Raw genomic sequence first — 16,952 nt, 5'->3', positions numbered from 1 at the left:
GAGGGTGGCCATTTTGCCACTTGCTGTCGACTGAAGATGACATCAATGTTGCTCAGGTTTCAGGCAACAACCAATCACAACTTATCTTCACTAAACAGGTGAGCTGTGATTGGCCGTTACTTGGACCCTGAGGAACTGTGATGTCATCTTCAGTCGACAGCAAGTGGCAAAATGGCCGCCCCCTGAGATGGGTAAAAACGTCTGGAATTTGCTGCATAACTCATATTTCACAAATGTAATATTAATTAGAATATCATGTTTAGAATCATTATAGTTAAGAAATGCTTAAGGTTGACTTCCCCTTTAAAGCTCTATACATTTGTATTGAACAATTAAGAAGTTTTTATGTACAATTTTCACTATACATTTTAATAGAAAGTTATTTTTCTTACATTGACGTGAAAACTAAAGCCTACTTCACTAAGTTTTTTTTTAGGTGGTATTTTGTGTACATTTTTGTAGAACCACTGGTTTAAACATCAACAGATTTAACGACCTTTACAATGTAACAGCAACAGCTTAAATATATTGTTTCACAACGTCCAAAAACCTCGGCTCGGTCTCAAAAGGGCAGAGCAGACTGTTTAAATGCCTCATTTGTATACTGTACTGATATTCCTGCATTTTGTGCGATGCAATTCCGAATAAGTTATCAAGTTTGATGTTCTGCCACATGTACAATCCAGAAGTTGAGCCGCACTGTGTTTGTTTACAGACTTGGCATGTGGCTATCTCATGAGACTGTCTCTTGCCTAATGTATTGTCAAGGGACTTTTGTGCGTATGTGTGAACATTATGGGGGGGGGGGGGGTGGGGGGGGCGGCACCTCTGACCATTCACTGGTCACACGGGTCCTCATGTTATCTTAATGGCATCCTCCTGCTGACAAGCCCGCTGGGCCCTCCTCTCACCATCTCACTTATTGGATTTGGTGATGAAGCCAGACTAAAATAGACTTTTCTTCGCTGGATTTACTTCAATAATGTATACCTCTGTAGATGCTATTTATAAAATTCCCTGCTGGATTCCTCACGTGGGAGGGAAGGAGTGATGCTTGGGGAAAAAGTAAAAAAAAAAAAAGTCTTTCATAGTCGAGGCAATGGAGTGTTACTGACTAACCTGGCGTCATTCGTTCGGTCTGAGCCACAGCAAAAGCGTCGGATTTATTGTTTTGTGTGAGGAAACAACTAGCTGAACTCACATCAAATATTAATTTTGTCACAGGAAGCTACAATCCCACTCGAGGGATTCTTCCCTTCAGTTTATGCAAGCTGCAAACAGATTTTTGCAGGCTCGCTTGTTGGGAGTGTTCTGGTCTTTTCCCCCGTGCAGCACTGGCAGGAATATAGCACATCTATTTTCACACAATAAAACTGATATTTATAACGGAGGAAATGCAATTGCTTTGATTCACTTGCATCCTTTTGTTGTTGCTCTGCCACACTCGTCGTCTCTGTTGGCGGCGTGTGTGTTTTTCTATATGCAAGTGTGCGTCGACTTGAGCTGTTTTAGGAATACCAGACAAAAACGAAAAGAGAGGCTGGATCCAAGCTGCATCCGTCTCGGGATCGAAGAGGTACCCAGCGATAGCCTGGAGGTACAAAAATAGCATGTGGAGGGAAAACAATAGCTACAATGCAATAAATGAGAGTTTTGACAGACCTTTCTTCAGGCTTCTGAAGGGAAGCGTGTACTGGCCCACGAAGTCACTGGATAGGAAGCCGGTCTGGTCTCGGACACAAAAGCGGATGAGACACAGGTCGGGAATGCTGATGCGGAAGTTCATGTCGGAATTCCAGTAAGGATTCAAAGCTGCAAGAGTCATCCACTTCTTTACTCAGTTTCACTGGAAAGTGCCATTCTTTCAGAAATTATGTGTCAATGATGACATAGGAAAATTATAAAAGCATTTTCCACAAAAAACGGCAATATATATATATATATATATATTTATTTTTATTTTTTTAAATCCAATCCACAGGCGCTATCCTGAAGGAGCAAGGACCACCGTACAAAATGGCCACCAAGTCAGGTACTACATATCCCAGCATGCCTCACACCTTAACAGGTGAGCATGCTTAAAGGGGAAGTCAACCCCCCAATTTTCTTACTACAACATGTTGAATGTGCTCCCACTAGTCACACAGACACAGTTTTCTGATTAATATAGCGTTTGTGGTAAGTAGCATAATTCACCTCTTTTTATCCATCTCAGGGGGCGGCCATTTCGCTACATGCTGCTGACTGTAAATTACATCACAGTTGCAAGGGGCTCTGAAAGGACCAATCACGGCTCCTGTGTTTTCTGAAACTGAGCCGTGATTGGTTGTTATATTATATTATATTTCAGCACCGATTAGCGTTTGATAAGGTATTTAGTCAACGTTCTCGACGCAAGCCGCATTTTGCTCATTGGAAATTTTTTGGGAAATTCTTGCATGATGATTTGATGTTTTAATTCATTCATGCCATTGACGGCGCTAGATGTCAAAAAGTCATTTTTACTATTTCTATTAGTTAAAAAAAAAAATCCGCTTTTGGTAACACGAGTATGAAAACCTAGAATTTTTTTATTGTAAATTTAGAAGAGATATAAAATGTTTGATTAATCGTTAGTTAACTAGTGAAGTCATGTGATTAATTACAATTTTACCAAATTTATCGCTTGACGTCCCTAAAAAAATAAGGGGCGTCAGACTATTACATTTTTTAATCATAATTAATCGCATGACTTGACTCACGATTAATCACAAATTTAATATCTGTTATAAATGTACAATAAAAAATGTTTTCTAGGTTTTCATGAATTTTTTAATGAAATGAAAAAAATGTTAAACTAATAGAAATAGTTCACATGAATTTTTTTACGTTTATAGTCGTCAATGGCAGTGAATGAGTTAATTTTGTGAACCATCAACAATTCTGACTTTTCTAGCAGGACTGAAAATCATACCAAAAATCAGAACAAGCCGAGTGCACAAATGAGACAGAAAGCTCTCAGCTGAATCTTGCAGAGATTTCCCTCAGTCATGAAATGAACGTCAAGGCTGACAAAGTGATGATGAGTCATTCAAGATGTGACTTACCGAGAAAGACTTGACCCCCCTTCCACACACGCACGCACAATGGTGCTGAAGTACTTACAGTTGTTTTTGACTGTGCTTGTGTTTTTTCTGTTGCAGTCTGATCCAATCCCGTGGATCTCAACTTTGACAAAAGGGTCCAGAGCTTTGCCACTTCTGGGAACAGGTAGGTTAGACCCACAGATCACCTGTTGGCAGCCACATGGAATGTTTCATGTAGTTCCAGCTTGGATTGAACTTTTGGCCATTAAAAAAAACATACCATTGCATCAAGTTACCAATTTCATGCTAAACACATGCGAGAAAGCACAAGAGGAGATATTTTTTCTGAGCACATGAATAATGTACAAGTTTGTATCACTCAATGTTATTCATAATTCCCACAGCGTTGACTCAGCCGACACCACAAGGTTTCCCCTGAAATGATCAAATAATAAATGGTGAAAATGTGAATAAAAGTGATGCTCTCTCCCGCCCCCACCACCTCCACTCCCCCAACCCATATCCTAGCACAGAATGCAGCACATTTATATTTCATCCATGCAGCTGAGAAGATTTGTTTTCCTCTGTGCGCAAGCTCCACTATGAAAAGTGGTCTCTGGTGAGCTTTTCTCTACACCAAAAGGCTGTTTGTTTTTAAAGATTCGAAACGTAGTGAATGGAAATTAATTGGATCAAGGAAGTGATGGCAATTAGACATAAAAAAAGTTGGTAAGCTGTGCCAATAATGGACTGCCAGCAAGGTCAATTTACTCAAGGAGGCAGGCCCATCTTAACTCATTCAATGCCATTGACGGCTATAGACGTCAAAAATTAATTTGAACTATTTCTATTAGTTTACTTTTTTTTTCCACTTGTTAACAAGAGTATGAAAACCTAGATTTTTTTTATTGTACATTTACGACAGAAATAACATTTGTGATTAATCGTTTTGAAGTCATGCAGTTAATTACCATAAAAAAATTTAATTGCCTGACACGATTTAAAAATAGGAAAAGAAAAGATTATTTAAAATTAGGGACTAGGGACGTCAGGCAATTATATTTTTTAATCGTAATTAATCACATGACTTCACCAGTTAACTCACGATTAATCACAAACTTGATATCTGTCTAAATGTACAATAAAAATAATTCTAGGTTTTCATGCTCTTGTTAACAAAAGTGGAAAAAAATGTAAACTAATAGAAATAGTTCAAATGAATTTTTGACGTCTATAGCCGTCAATGGCAATGAATGAGTTAAGTTAGCCAATGAATTGCTAATGAACACCTAAATCAGTCAGAGAAGACTTGAAAGTCATGCGGTTGAGATATTTGGCATTGACTTAGGCCTTATGCCGAATAATTAGGATGGTCGTTCTCATTTTTTTTTTGCAGTTGGGAGGTATTTTTGACCCGTCAGGTGGATAAATTAAATTATGACAAATATGGCGCCCTCTGCTGGACATGACTTGAACTGGCCTTCATTGCACTAGATAGTGGAATAAACCAGAAAAGCCAAGGAGGCACAAGTTGGGTGGTTCCAAGTAAGCAGGCTGGTAGTAGGAGAATATTACTTTCCTCGTCTAATACTCATTTTCCAAGAGAAATTATTTCAGCGTGTTATTTATGCCAGACCGTCCCCGGGTGCCACCATAATAAGGAGACACTGTGGCTGCAAGACGCCAGCATACCAACTCGCCAATCAATAGCATGTAGTAGGAAAGCATCTGGAGGGAAGAGTGTGAGATGCGCCTCACTCAATGAGCCAAATGACAAAACACGCTGATATTATTCAGTATTATGTAATCCATCTCTAGCGAATCAGTCGTGAGTGGAGTGTTGCCAAAAAGTACTAATACCTTGAGCAGCAGGTGTGTTGGTGGAACGCCACGTTGACTACAGCTTGGATCAAAGCTCCGTTCTCTTGACATGAGCACGGCAGGCTTCAGGACGTAGCCGCAGCCCCCGTTGTCTTGGAAACGGCCATCGTTAAGGTCCATGGGCAATCCCGGGGACTGGAAATTGAGAGCCACTGCAAAGTATAACAATAGGATCATGAAAAAGAACACACACAAAACGTTTTTTGTAAGTCTTCAATTTTTTAAACGCTCCAGGGGGTCAAGTGATATGTCGACTTGCAACAATACTGTATGTTGCATCAAGGAGGCATTCGAGAACACCCAATGTGCAACAAGTGCTCAAGTGAACCGTCGTTGCAGATGAACGCCAGCAGACAACAGATGTGATCTTTTTGTGAAACTTTCTGGCACGTCCTAATCCGACTCGCCAGTGGTAAGCATCCGTCTGCATCACTTGAGAGAATGTTCTGCTGATTTAACGCTGATCGATCCATTCCAGCGTGTCTGCTGGCACTGCGCAGCAAAATATCCCCATCTGCAGGTCTGCGGGCCCCAGCGGTCTGCGTGGCTTCATGTCGCGCTTCACTTTGTGGCAGATGAGGACACGCCAGGCGGCAGACGGAACACAAAACAAGTAACACGCATCGAGGCTCAGACTTTTTGCCTGCGTGCAATCAGCCACTGACAGGATCCAAAAAGAGTAAAAAAAAAAAAAAAAGGAACAGAGGTGAATGGGTTTGAAAGGCTTCAGGTAAAACATTGATTAGGTGGCCAGACTGTGGACTGCAAGGAAATATTCTTTCCACTGCTAATTAATACAATTCCCTTTTGATGTTGGACAAAGTCGCTCGCCAAACACAATATTTCTGTCTTTTCCTCCACAAACGATAACAGCTCGTCTCTCAAACGTACACCCGACATTTATGGACCATTTAATGTGGAATTCACCTTTCAGTTATTCTATGTGCTGATGAGTTAATTACGCGTTCACAAGTGCACACTGTCACTGTCTAATGACAAGAAGGTTTTTTTTCTTATGCAAGACAAAAAGAACAAAAACATTTCTTCACATGAAAACTTAATTCAACAAGCAGCACTTTGGAGAGAAACGCATTCTGTACTGAAATGGGTAAGTCAACCCAAAAATATTATTTACAATAATATTGTGTTTGTGGAATATGAAATCCATCTGTTTTTATCCATCTCGGGGCGGCCATTTTGCTATTTGCCGTCGGCTGAAAATGACATCAAGTTGCTCACGGCTCAAGTAGCGACCAATCACGGCTCGACTGTTTTCTTTGTTTGGTCATGTGATGTTCACAAGCTGAGCCGTGATTGGTCATTACATGAGCGCTGAGCAACTGTGATGTCATTTTCAGCCGCCAACAAGTGGCAAAATGGCCGTGAAGAAAAACACACTCCAAAACGAGCCAACTTAAAAAATTGCTTCAATTGGTAAGACACAATTGAATTAAGTTAATCCAAAGTGAATATTTAAGTTTAATTAATAGTCAGTTCATTAAACTAATACATTCACTTTGGATTAACTTAATTCAGTTGTGTGTTGCCAATTGAAGCAATTATTTAAGTTGTTTCAACAATTCTGTTTTTAGAGTGCAGATGTTTTTTACTATACTTAACTCATATCTCACAAACGCAATAATAATCAAAATGCTGTTTTAGACTATGTGGGCACATCAAACATATTTATTTTCTTTTTTTGGGGGGGGAGGGGGGTCACTTCCCCATCAAAACATACAACTTTTCCGTTCATTAGCTTAATGCTTACGCATAATGCAAAACACCTTAGTGGGGCTGACAAACAGTAGCGGCAACACATACTTGAAGACAAACAGTTCCTCAACATACATAGATAAAACAATATAACAAAACTTAAGACATATATTCTTTATCCTCTGTGAAAAATGACTAATATTAAAGAGGTTTGCTGAGTCAGTTACAGTAATTGTGAAAATCTTTTTTATTTGTGCCTTCATGACTGTATTGTACTGCCCTCCGGTGGCCATGTCACGCACACCAGGAGTTGCCATGAAATTATCATGGCACATAAATTGTTTAAATCTTTACAATATATTTAAGGAGGTTATTAATGTATGTTTCATAAAGTACAATATTATAGAGTGCTATTTTCCCAATACTTTTTTTTTTTTGTGAATTAAACTTTTATCTCAAGGCACCACTGCACATTATTTTCCTCAGACACCCACAACATGTGAGTTTTAGTGCTCGTACATCCGGGCAGATGTCGCACAGTGCACACCCGCTGTCTCTTTGACCCACCGAGTTGCGAGCCGACGTTCCAGAACTCTTGAGGGTTGTAGTTGGAAGAGGACGTCCTGGAGCCCGCTGGGTAAATCCTGCTCAGGAACCTCTGGTTGTGCAGAACAAAGTCTTTACCTGAAGATAAAGCACACACTACATTCAAGAAGATGAAACAAAGTGTCAAGCATGCAAATATCCTGCAGGGGCACACATTCAAGTACTTAGTAATTGACCAATACTGGCTGTATTTTAAGGTATCGAGTAATTGTGAAGGCCACACCAGCCACAGATACTTAAGACAAAAAAAAAATCTGACATCAACTAAGCCCTCCTCGGCCAGCTCTATGCACCATTTTTGAAATATTTTGACTTTTTCAACAAGAAGATCAAATGTAATGTTGTAGACAGGAAATAACGGATGGCCTCTTGCTGTACAAGAACTGTTATCAAACAATACTCAATTCATTTCTTTGGCGTTTTGTATTTAAGACATTCCACATTTCTGAAGTGTCGTTAGACTGCAAATTGACTAAACATCTCACAAAGTGGTTGCGGGAAGATTTACTTGGGAGACAACTTCACAATAGGCAGCAGCAATGGCGACACTTGAAATGACAGATGATAAGAGCCTGTGTGGACTCCTTTCACTCCCGCGACAATGACAAGGCCAACGTTGGCCATTTTTCGCCCTCGTCATATACGTCGTGTTCAATGTGGTCTTTGGAGAATTATGACCAAAGAGAAATGCTTCGGGATACCAAAAAGCATCCTGCAGAGACTTCTCTTTGAGCTCAGCATGGCTGTAAATCATTCAAATGTGCCGTTCTCACCGACGTGACAGCTCACAGTGCAGCTTCCCTTGCTTTTTGAGTGTGACGATACCTGAGACTTTGACCAGCTTGCGGGCTTTTTTCTCCGCCATGGACGTGTTCTCGCACGAGTTCTGACTGTCTTTGGAGTGGCCGAAGCTGACAAACTTGACTGACACGGTGTATATGACCAGGTCGGACAGAGCGTCCGCCACCACCACCTTCTTCTTCTATTCATTGCGTTGAGGCAGACAGAGACAAAAGAGTAGTCACGTCTTAGCAACAAGACATCATGCTAGCTTGTCTTAGTAGCGTCTCGGCTTTTTCAAATCAGCTACAACCTTCCTCCAACGGCCCTGACTCACTTTCTTCTTTGAGCCTGCCTTTCTGGGGGACCAGAACTTTGATCTGCTCTGTTGATCCTCCTCTTCCTCCTCTTCCTCCTCCTCCTCTTCCTCCTCCTCACCCTCATCTACACTGCCGTCTGCCTCTGTCCCTGTTGCTCCGTCTATCCTAGCACGAGGCTTTAGCTTTTTATTCTTGATCAGGATCTTATACTTTAGGTCCTGCGTGACCATTTACACACACACACACACACACACACACACAAATATATAAATATATCTATATCTATCTATATATATATATATTAGGGGTGTAGCACCAGTAGAAATTGGTTTGGATTGAAAAGATGTGAGAGCATTGATACACGGAATCAAAAAGTTAAAAATCAATATGAATTGGTTTGATGTTGCTGCTGTTTTGTTCCTTGGAATTTAACTAATGCGAATAGTTAGGGCTTTGGAGAGCTTTTACATGTTGTTACCCATTAAGAAACATGACAAAAGCTACAAATACTTGGGCGAGTAGCAAAACTACTAATACCAGCCTTGTATTCGTGGAGACTGCCAATACCAGTATTGATACCAGTATGTAGGACAGATGCCCAAGCCAAAGATGCAATATATCTAAGTCAGGTCAATGCTGGTCCTGGAGGGCCAGAGACCTGCAGGTTTTAGATGTTTCCGTCCTCCAAGAGACCTTATTCTAAAGATGAGGAGCGTTATCAGACTTTGCAGAGCTTACTGATGAGCTGATTTTAAGAATCAGGTGTGTTAGTGGGTGAAAGCATCTAAAACCTGCAGGACTCTGGCCCTCAAGGACCAGGATTTGGGAAACCTGCTGTAAGTATGCATATAGAAATAGAAAAAGATAAAAGAAAAAAAAGAACATTGGCATTCATTTCATGCAATTTTAAGGAAAATGTTTTACTGGGATCTAAAAATGATTAAACCTGAACTTGTATCTACTTTCATTGAAAAATTTGTCAAATTGACATTTGCATTATACGCTCTCGGATTGAGCCGTACCTTATCAAATCGAATTGCAATCCTACTCGAACGGTTCCACTTTAAAATGTGACCCATGTATCAAGATTTGTATGGAATCATCTTTTATTGGAGAGATGCACACCCCTAATATATATGTACGTATGTATATCCTACAGCCTATATATCCTATACATTATATATGATTTTATTTCATAACATTTCTTAGAACTTCATTCAGTCTTCACATTTATTGACTAAGAGTTCTTAAACTCAATCAAAAAGGCCATAAAAACTTCCTAAAGTTGGCTTCTTTCCTTTCGAAAAAATCTGCAGGTACTCTGGCCTACACATCTGCAGTATTGATGATGGATCAGCTTGGTGCAAATATGTGAGGTCTGCTAACTTGCTCACTTAAAAGTTGCTTGTTTCGCCATCCAAACAATGAAATTGCTTATTATTGTACTTGTTTCCAAAGGGAACATTCAGCCTTGCATCACAAATTCAGTATGCAACGCTACGAGCCTTGCTTTTGCCTCTGCTCTTCCAGCAGGTAACATTATGCATGTACCAATTCCCCTGACACATAATGTTTACTACAATTAATACAATAATTACAATTACCGTGGTGCCTTGAGATGCAAGTGATTGGACTTGTGAATTTTTCGAGCTATGAGCCATAGTGTGAATGTGCGACTGCGTGAAGAATGTATCCATTGTGAAGCGCATTGAGTGTGCATTATTATTATTATTATCATCATTATTATCCATTTTTTCTTGTTTTGCTTTGCTTTGACTTGCGAGCGCAGACTTGACATACAAGCAGTTTATGGCGGCAGTAAACTCAACTCAATAATAACCTATTGTGGATTTAAAAGAACCACATAATGTTGCCTTTCAGGCAGCTAGACTTACTGTTAATGCTAATTAGCATCTCTTTTGCGGTGTTTCAACAAAAACAGTGCATCAACATTATGTAGACTGACAATTTAACAGCCATATTTTCTTGATCCTCTGCATAGAACAACTAATATTAGTGCTATACTAATGGGCGAAGAGAGGAGTTGAGACGTCTTGATGAAGCATTACTAAGCCCACTTTGAGGCAGGACCCATCCGGCCGCAATTTGATTGACTGCTCCATGCAAGCAAGAAAAAAAGCACTAGAATTCTAGTGGGATGCATAATAAATTCTCGGGGGCCCAAATGGGGCCTTTGGGTCTACTGGCAGAGGGTCCAAAAGTCCAAAGTATATGCCACTCCTCTAGCAACAGCAGGATATATTGCTTTCCTTGGAACTCACTAGTAGTTAATGAAGAGATCACAGCTTTTTTTTGTCACCTTTCATGCGATAAAGAAGACATTTCTTGAAGAAGCTTTGAGAGCCGTGAGTCAAGCTCTCACTCGATGAAAATACTCTCTTGCCATAAATTTTAAATGAGAAATGCATGGGGCTCCGAGACGCATCCACGCTAAGAGAAAAGCCCTTCATCCAACTCATCGGATTGCAGTAGGCTGAAGTGCACATTATTTGTCTGCTATTCAGTAATGGCTGACGCAATGTTTTGACTTGAGGAGTCGGAAAAATAAATAATTAAATATTATTTAAATGGGAAACTGTTATAAGAAAACACGTTTGGCATGCATACAACTGTCCAAACTGTCTTCAGTGGAGTTTAAGTGGTTCATATCAATGTCCCAATTACACAATTAAGACATTTGCCAGTATAGCTTGTATCCACATAGTCTTACATTTGGGTTTGGGAGATCTTCCGCGGTAGGGTGATCCAAGCGCCCATCAAGCAGCTTGTCCCCCAGTATGGAGGTGAGGTAGATGGCCATGACTTCCTGTTGCTCCTTGGAACAATGGTTCTCCAGAGACAAGATTACCGGGTAAACAGACACCTGCCAGAAAACGATCGGCACATGGAATTTGATTGGCAAAATGGCAATTCACAAGTAACCCATCCATTAGCGATACTTTAAATGAAGCTAATGTGGCTTAGCGATGGTGAAACAATAGGAACGCACCACTCTACTTAAATCTACTGAGTGTTACCTCAAAGGCATACTGTTCCACAGTAGCAATGACGTCCTTGAAGAGAATCTTTGTGGTCAGGGTGTACCCATGGTAGACGATGGGCTCCATACCTGGCCCATCCCAGCAATCTATCTCCAGACAGCGGCAGCCTTTCCTCAGAGCACTGTGAATATAAACATTAATTTACAGTACCTGGACAAGCTACCATTCACACCTCACATGCACAATTATTTTTTGTAGACTGGCGCCCGTGTGCTCAGGGTCAAACGGGAGTAATTTCATTTTGGTGCAGGCACAAGTTGAGTCTACACTGTAAAAAAAATAAGATACTGTGAAATAACAGAAAATTACTTTCTACTAAAAACTTTTTTTTTCATAATTAAAGTGCAGTTTTAACTGTAATTTTAACAAGATTGTATGTAATATAACAGTATATGACAAAAAGATAATGTGATTAAGCAAAACATGGCCAATAGTTGTTGAAAAACTAGATATTGTGTTTAAAATGGCAACAGTTTAGTGTTAGGATAATTCATTTATATAGCAGTTTTCCACCTTACGAGGCTCTCAAACTTTACATTTTGACAAGTTATTCACCTTCTGATGAGACAGCTTTAGAAGTTTAGTATTTTGCTCAAGGATACTTCAAGATGTTCACCAAAGGGATCAAACCCACAACCTCAGGGATACCAGACGACCAATCTACCTCTGATCCACACTGTCACTGTTGTTTGTAATTTTGGATCTCATGAAATGTATATTTGGTAGATAGTAGGCAGCATCCGCAAGAAAATTAATGTTAATACAATGAATATTGCCATCTTGCACATTACAGAAGTTGTAGTTGTTTTCACTTAAAACAAAATGTCATTTCACAAAGAAATTATGGTAACATTCTCAAATTTTTACTGTGGGGGTGGGGGGGGGGGGGTCAGGGTTAGGTTTAATTTGTGAAATTATAATACATTTGTGAACATATTTTAACAATCAATCCATCCATCCATCTTCTGCTGCTTATCCGAGGTCGGGTCTCCCCAGCCACTTCAACGAGCTCCACTGGCGGGATCCCAAGGCGCTCCAAGGCCAGCCAAGAGAACTAGTCTCTCCAGCGTGTCCTGGGTCGTCATCGGGGCCTCCCGCTGGTGGAACATGCCTAGAACACCTCTCCGGGGAGGCGTCTCGGGGGCATCCGAGCCAGATGCCCGAGCCACCTCAATTGGTTCCTCTCAACGCGGAGGAGCAGCGGCTCGACCCTGAATCCCTCCCGGATGACCGAGCTTCTCACCCTATTTCTAAGGGAGAGCCCGGACACCCTGCGGAGGAAACTCATTCCGGCCGCTTGTATCCCGGATCTTGTTCTTAGGAACGTAGATCGACCGGTAAATCTTCACCACAATGGACCGATACAGAGTCCGCTTTTTTAACAATCAATATATATATTTCTAATGGAGATTTTTTTTGTAAAAGAACAGAAATATTGTGTTTTTACATTTACAGTGATTACATGTTATTTTACATTTGATTTATTTTTGTAAATTTAATATTTTTAAAATACAGGAAAAAAATGTAAAATAAAAAGTAAAATTCCGTTATATTACAGGTTTTTCTTTTTACAGCGTAGTGACGAAGCTGCCGCACCCCAACGTAGCTGATATATTGCTCACAGAAAGTAGACTGTGCTTGGCATAAAAACGGGTGCTAGACTGCACTCGCACGTCACTTGGCCTTCCGTGGACTCCGGTGCATTTCGCAACTTGGGAGGAAACCGTAGACTAGATTTTAGACTTGGTAAAACCACATCTAACTCGTAGCGCAGGTGGTGTAATGGAATTTTGGTGGATTAGATGGAGATGCAGGCAGACAGACTAACTCCACCCATGCAAAGCGCAGAGACTGCGCTTTGCGCTAGACATTTTAAGTTATGTAGGACCTGCTTTAACATATTATATCTGGCGTTGTGCATTTTGTTCAAAAGCCCAAGACACCTATCAGAGTACAATCTGTGCTTTCACTTTGTGATTTATTGAAAAAAAATAACAGGATAGGGCAGTGTCAGAAAGTGGCTACAAAGGAGATTAGCAGTGCATCAGCCCAGAAAAATTAAACGGCAGGACTTTTATTGTGAGTAAAGAAAGGCACACGTGGTTTGTCTTGATAAAATGGTTTCACCTTTTGTCTGGCGAGACACAGGGTGCTTGTTAGCTCGTTAGCGTCAAGTATATTATTCACCTTTTTTACTTGTTGACCTGACTGATTCCATCCATTTTTAGCGCATAGTTGTTGTTTTTTTATCAAATTACATTCTGTTTCTAGCTATTTCCCAGATGGATTTGTGGAGCCCTTCGACATGTCTTAGTAGCAGATTTAAAGTAGGCAAGTTGTAGATGCATGGTGCCGCAGACTTACCAAACATAGGCATCCAGGTGGCTTTTGCCTATTAGTTGATCTCCTGTCAGGTAGGTGTTGTGCGACGAAGATATGAAGTAGCTGCTGAGCGGCTGGTTCATGTTTTGGTAAACAAACTTGTGGGTCTGATCGAAGATACAGCAGTCTTTGGACTCCATGTAGCGGAGGAAGCCTTCAAATGTCATGCACTGACTTTCTATGGCTGCAAGAGCATGAGCAAGCAAGGTCGCCATTAATCCACACTGCAAAACATCAGCTATCTAACCTAGACTTAAACTCTTATATCAAGTCATAAAGTCTTAATGATCTTGTTTTGAGAATAATATACTATGCAAGAGCACATTTTTCAAAGATTTAGTGTTTTAAGATTATTTGTCTTTTATTTCTTACTTAGTTTGTAAATCCTAAAATTATTAATTTTTTATGCGCAATAAGCTAAAATGCTGTAAATGTCTGTTTGATGCCATAGTTTTATGTTTTCAGAGAATATCAAGCATATCAGGACCTCCTTGTAACAAATGATACACTGGTGACATTGCAGCCATACTGCCAATCACATGGCCCATATAGACATCATTATGTAATTCACACTCATACTCACACTACCACTGAGTAGAAAGAGAACCCATGCTGCCCACACAGAAGTCATGCTATTAATTCACTTCCATTGACGGCTATAGACGTCATGAATTAATTTGAACTATTTCTATTAGTTTAACATTTTTTCAATTTTTGTTAACAAGAGTATGAAAACCTAGATTTGTTTTTTTTACATTAAGAACAGATATAACATTTGTGATTAATCATGAGTTAACTAGTGAACTCATGCGATTAATTACGATTAAACGTTTTAATCACCTGACACCCCTATTTTTTTTTATAAATTTTTCTTTAAAAAAAAACAAAAAACATTGGAATTATTATATATATTATATAATTATTTTTTTCCAATTTTTAATAATCTTTTATTTTTTTCTAAAGAAAATATTATTATTATTATTATTATTTTATATCTGTTATAATACAATTTAAAAAATCTAGGTTTTCATACTCTTGGTAACAAAAGTGGGGAAAATGTTAAACTAATAGAAATGGTTCAAATTAATTTTTGACGTCTATAGCCGTCAATGGCAGTGAATGAGTTAATAACGTTGGTCCCAATCAGGGTTGCTTTTTCCAAAATAGCTTTACAATAATTGTAACCACATTCCCACTTTGCTGCTCGCATTAAGACAGTTATGGCTCTGTTCGTGACGGCATAAATCTGCTGAGTGTTGGTTAGTTCTCACAAGCCGGTTTGACCTCAGAATTTCCACTATATTTAACAAATGCATTTACTGGATAAAATTGTGCAAGTATACTGAATATTGTGATTATTCCGTGATGTTGTGGGTTACAATAAATCCTATCAAAGCATCCCATGGCGATATTTCTGCCACGGAGGGCAGCTTTCGCCCCCGCCAGTCGCCCGACACGTCCCACGGCTCTCTTCACTCACCTGCCTCCTCGATTTCATATCTCTCGATCAAACTCTCGGCCGTGCCCTCGTCGGCGGAGAGCTCCAGCTGCTCCTTGTGGAGGAACCTAAGCAGGGAGCAGGCAGGTAGCGTGGTCTGGCCTGAGGCGTAATTATGGAAGAGGTTCTGGATCTCTCCTCTCTTGGTGGACGGGGGCTTGCTTTTTCTCATTTTGATCTGCAAACAACCATTTGTACTCTTCCAATCCCCATCTGAGCTTCTTCTACTTTTATCATATATCGTCATATAAACTCATAAAAGTCCGTTTTTGGTTTTTGTCATTGACTTTTCCCTGTGCTTGTCATTCCTATCAGTCATTGAGACGTGTTTGCTATCCTATCTTGGTGCATCTCACACTCCGCTCCCTCTTTCCTCCTGTGTTCTACAGTTGTGACACAGGCTCAAACGTCAACTGTTAATGGAGACCCAGCGGCGGACGGTCCACTCTGTTCCCTGTGCAGTGCACACAAAAGGATAGAATCTGATATCATCTTCATTACCAACACAGAACATCTGAGCCTGCAGTGCGCATGAAAACGGGCTCTGCTGTTCAAAGGAAATCATCCAGTTGTCATTTTACACACTGTGCAAGGCATGCGAAATGCTGCCTAATTAATTGCATGGGAGCACTCAAGAGGTTGGACATATATGCCAACCCCGTTTTTTTTGTTTTTGTTTTTGTTTTTTAAGGGAGGAAAACTTTCTTCAAAACAAATTTGCAGTATGCTATATAAGAGACGTACTGTTTTAAAGAAAAATGAAGGCTTGAATGATAATTGCCTGCCTCAAGTGTTTCATACCTGCAGCAGTCCCTCGGCTTGAATGAACATGCACAGGCGTTATTGACATCTTCAGACACAGTGAAAACTAAAGATGGATGAAAACAATCACGTATCATTAGTTCCACTTGTCACTACATTACACAAGGTATAGTTACCCTTTCCTTTACTGACATACCTCTTTCAAATTGCTGATTTAAATATTTGCTCAGCTCTCCCCAGTTTCCATTTCGATTGCCTTTTCTGTTTTGTTTTTTTAACTAAAAAAAAAACCCCTACCTGGCGCTTTATACTATGTGACATCACCTTACAACCTTTCAAGTTTCCTCATGTTGACATCATCTTAAAGTTGTTGACATCATGTCAAAGATTTCTCCACCAGTTCCCGTGAAAATGCACGACAGGAGGCCTCAATTCAAATGATTTCATATTTATTGTGACGCTTCTGTCATTGACATGTTCGCACATGTGTTGCAAAGGACACAACCGGGCACATAAACATCACTAAGTTACAGCAAGTGCACACAGGACAGTTGAAACCATATGCACTAGTGTGGGAATCACTTGCTGCATGAGAAATAATAATGGAGAGCATTTTCTATTCTATTCTATTGAGAACACTCCTTTAATGCAATGTTTAGTTTTGGTTGTAAACAAAAAAAAAAAGCATCTTCTGAATGTGAGTTGAATAACTTTGGTTTTTGTAATACTCAAGGTGAAAAGCTTTTGTCTTGGATACAGTACCATATCAAACATTTTGACTGTGCTTGTTCAGCTTGGCCACTTTGACAAAGAATTGTTGCTACACATTTTTAAGTCTGCAAACTTTTTTTGTGCCAGCGAATCGTTACCACCCATCTTGGGT

At 39.9% G+C, this 16,952-nt stretch overlaps 1 protein-coding gene across 1 annotated transcript; it reads right to left on the bottom strand.

Moving 5' to 3' along the window:
* Positions 1-821: 821 nt before the first annotated feature.
* On the bottom strand, positions 822-16,326 carry LOC147175683 (1-phosphatidylinositol 4,5-bisphosphate phosphodiesterase zeta-1-like). Its single transcript, XM_086074029.1, has 13 exons — positions 16,266-16,326; positions 16,109-16,175; positions 15,290-15,761; positions 13,792-13,993; positions 11,404-11,548; positions 11,097-11,249; positions 8,383-8,583; positions 8,091-8,247; positions 7,227-7,343; positions 4,926-5,098; positions 3,145-3,271; positions 1,663-1,812; positions 822-1,591 (listed from the first exon to the last, which is right to left on the bottom strand). Exons 3-13 carry the CDS (start codon positions 15,552-15,554, stop codon positions 1,509-1,511), a joined length of 1,773 nt encoding a protein of 590 aa, XP_085930155.1. The 5' UTR covers positions 15,555-15,761; positions 16,109-16,175; positions 16,266-16,326; the 3' UTR covers positions 822-1,508.
* Between the last annotated feature and the right edge of the window lie 626 nt (positions 16,327-16,952).

This window comes from Leptonotus elevatus, chromosome 4 (genome assembly GCF_054856555.1).
Source record: "Leptonotus elevatus isolate MCC_2025b chromosome 4, RoL_Lele_1.0, whole genome shotgun sequence".
In the NCBI taxonomy this organism is placed as follows: Eukaryota; Metazoa; Chordata; class Actinopteri; order Syngnathiformes; family Syngnathidae; genus Leptonotus; species Leptonotus elevatus.
Note: the sequence above shows the minus strand (reverse complement) of the source record. Positions and strands in the feature narration are given on the sequence as shown.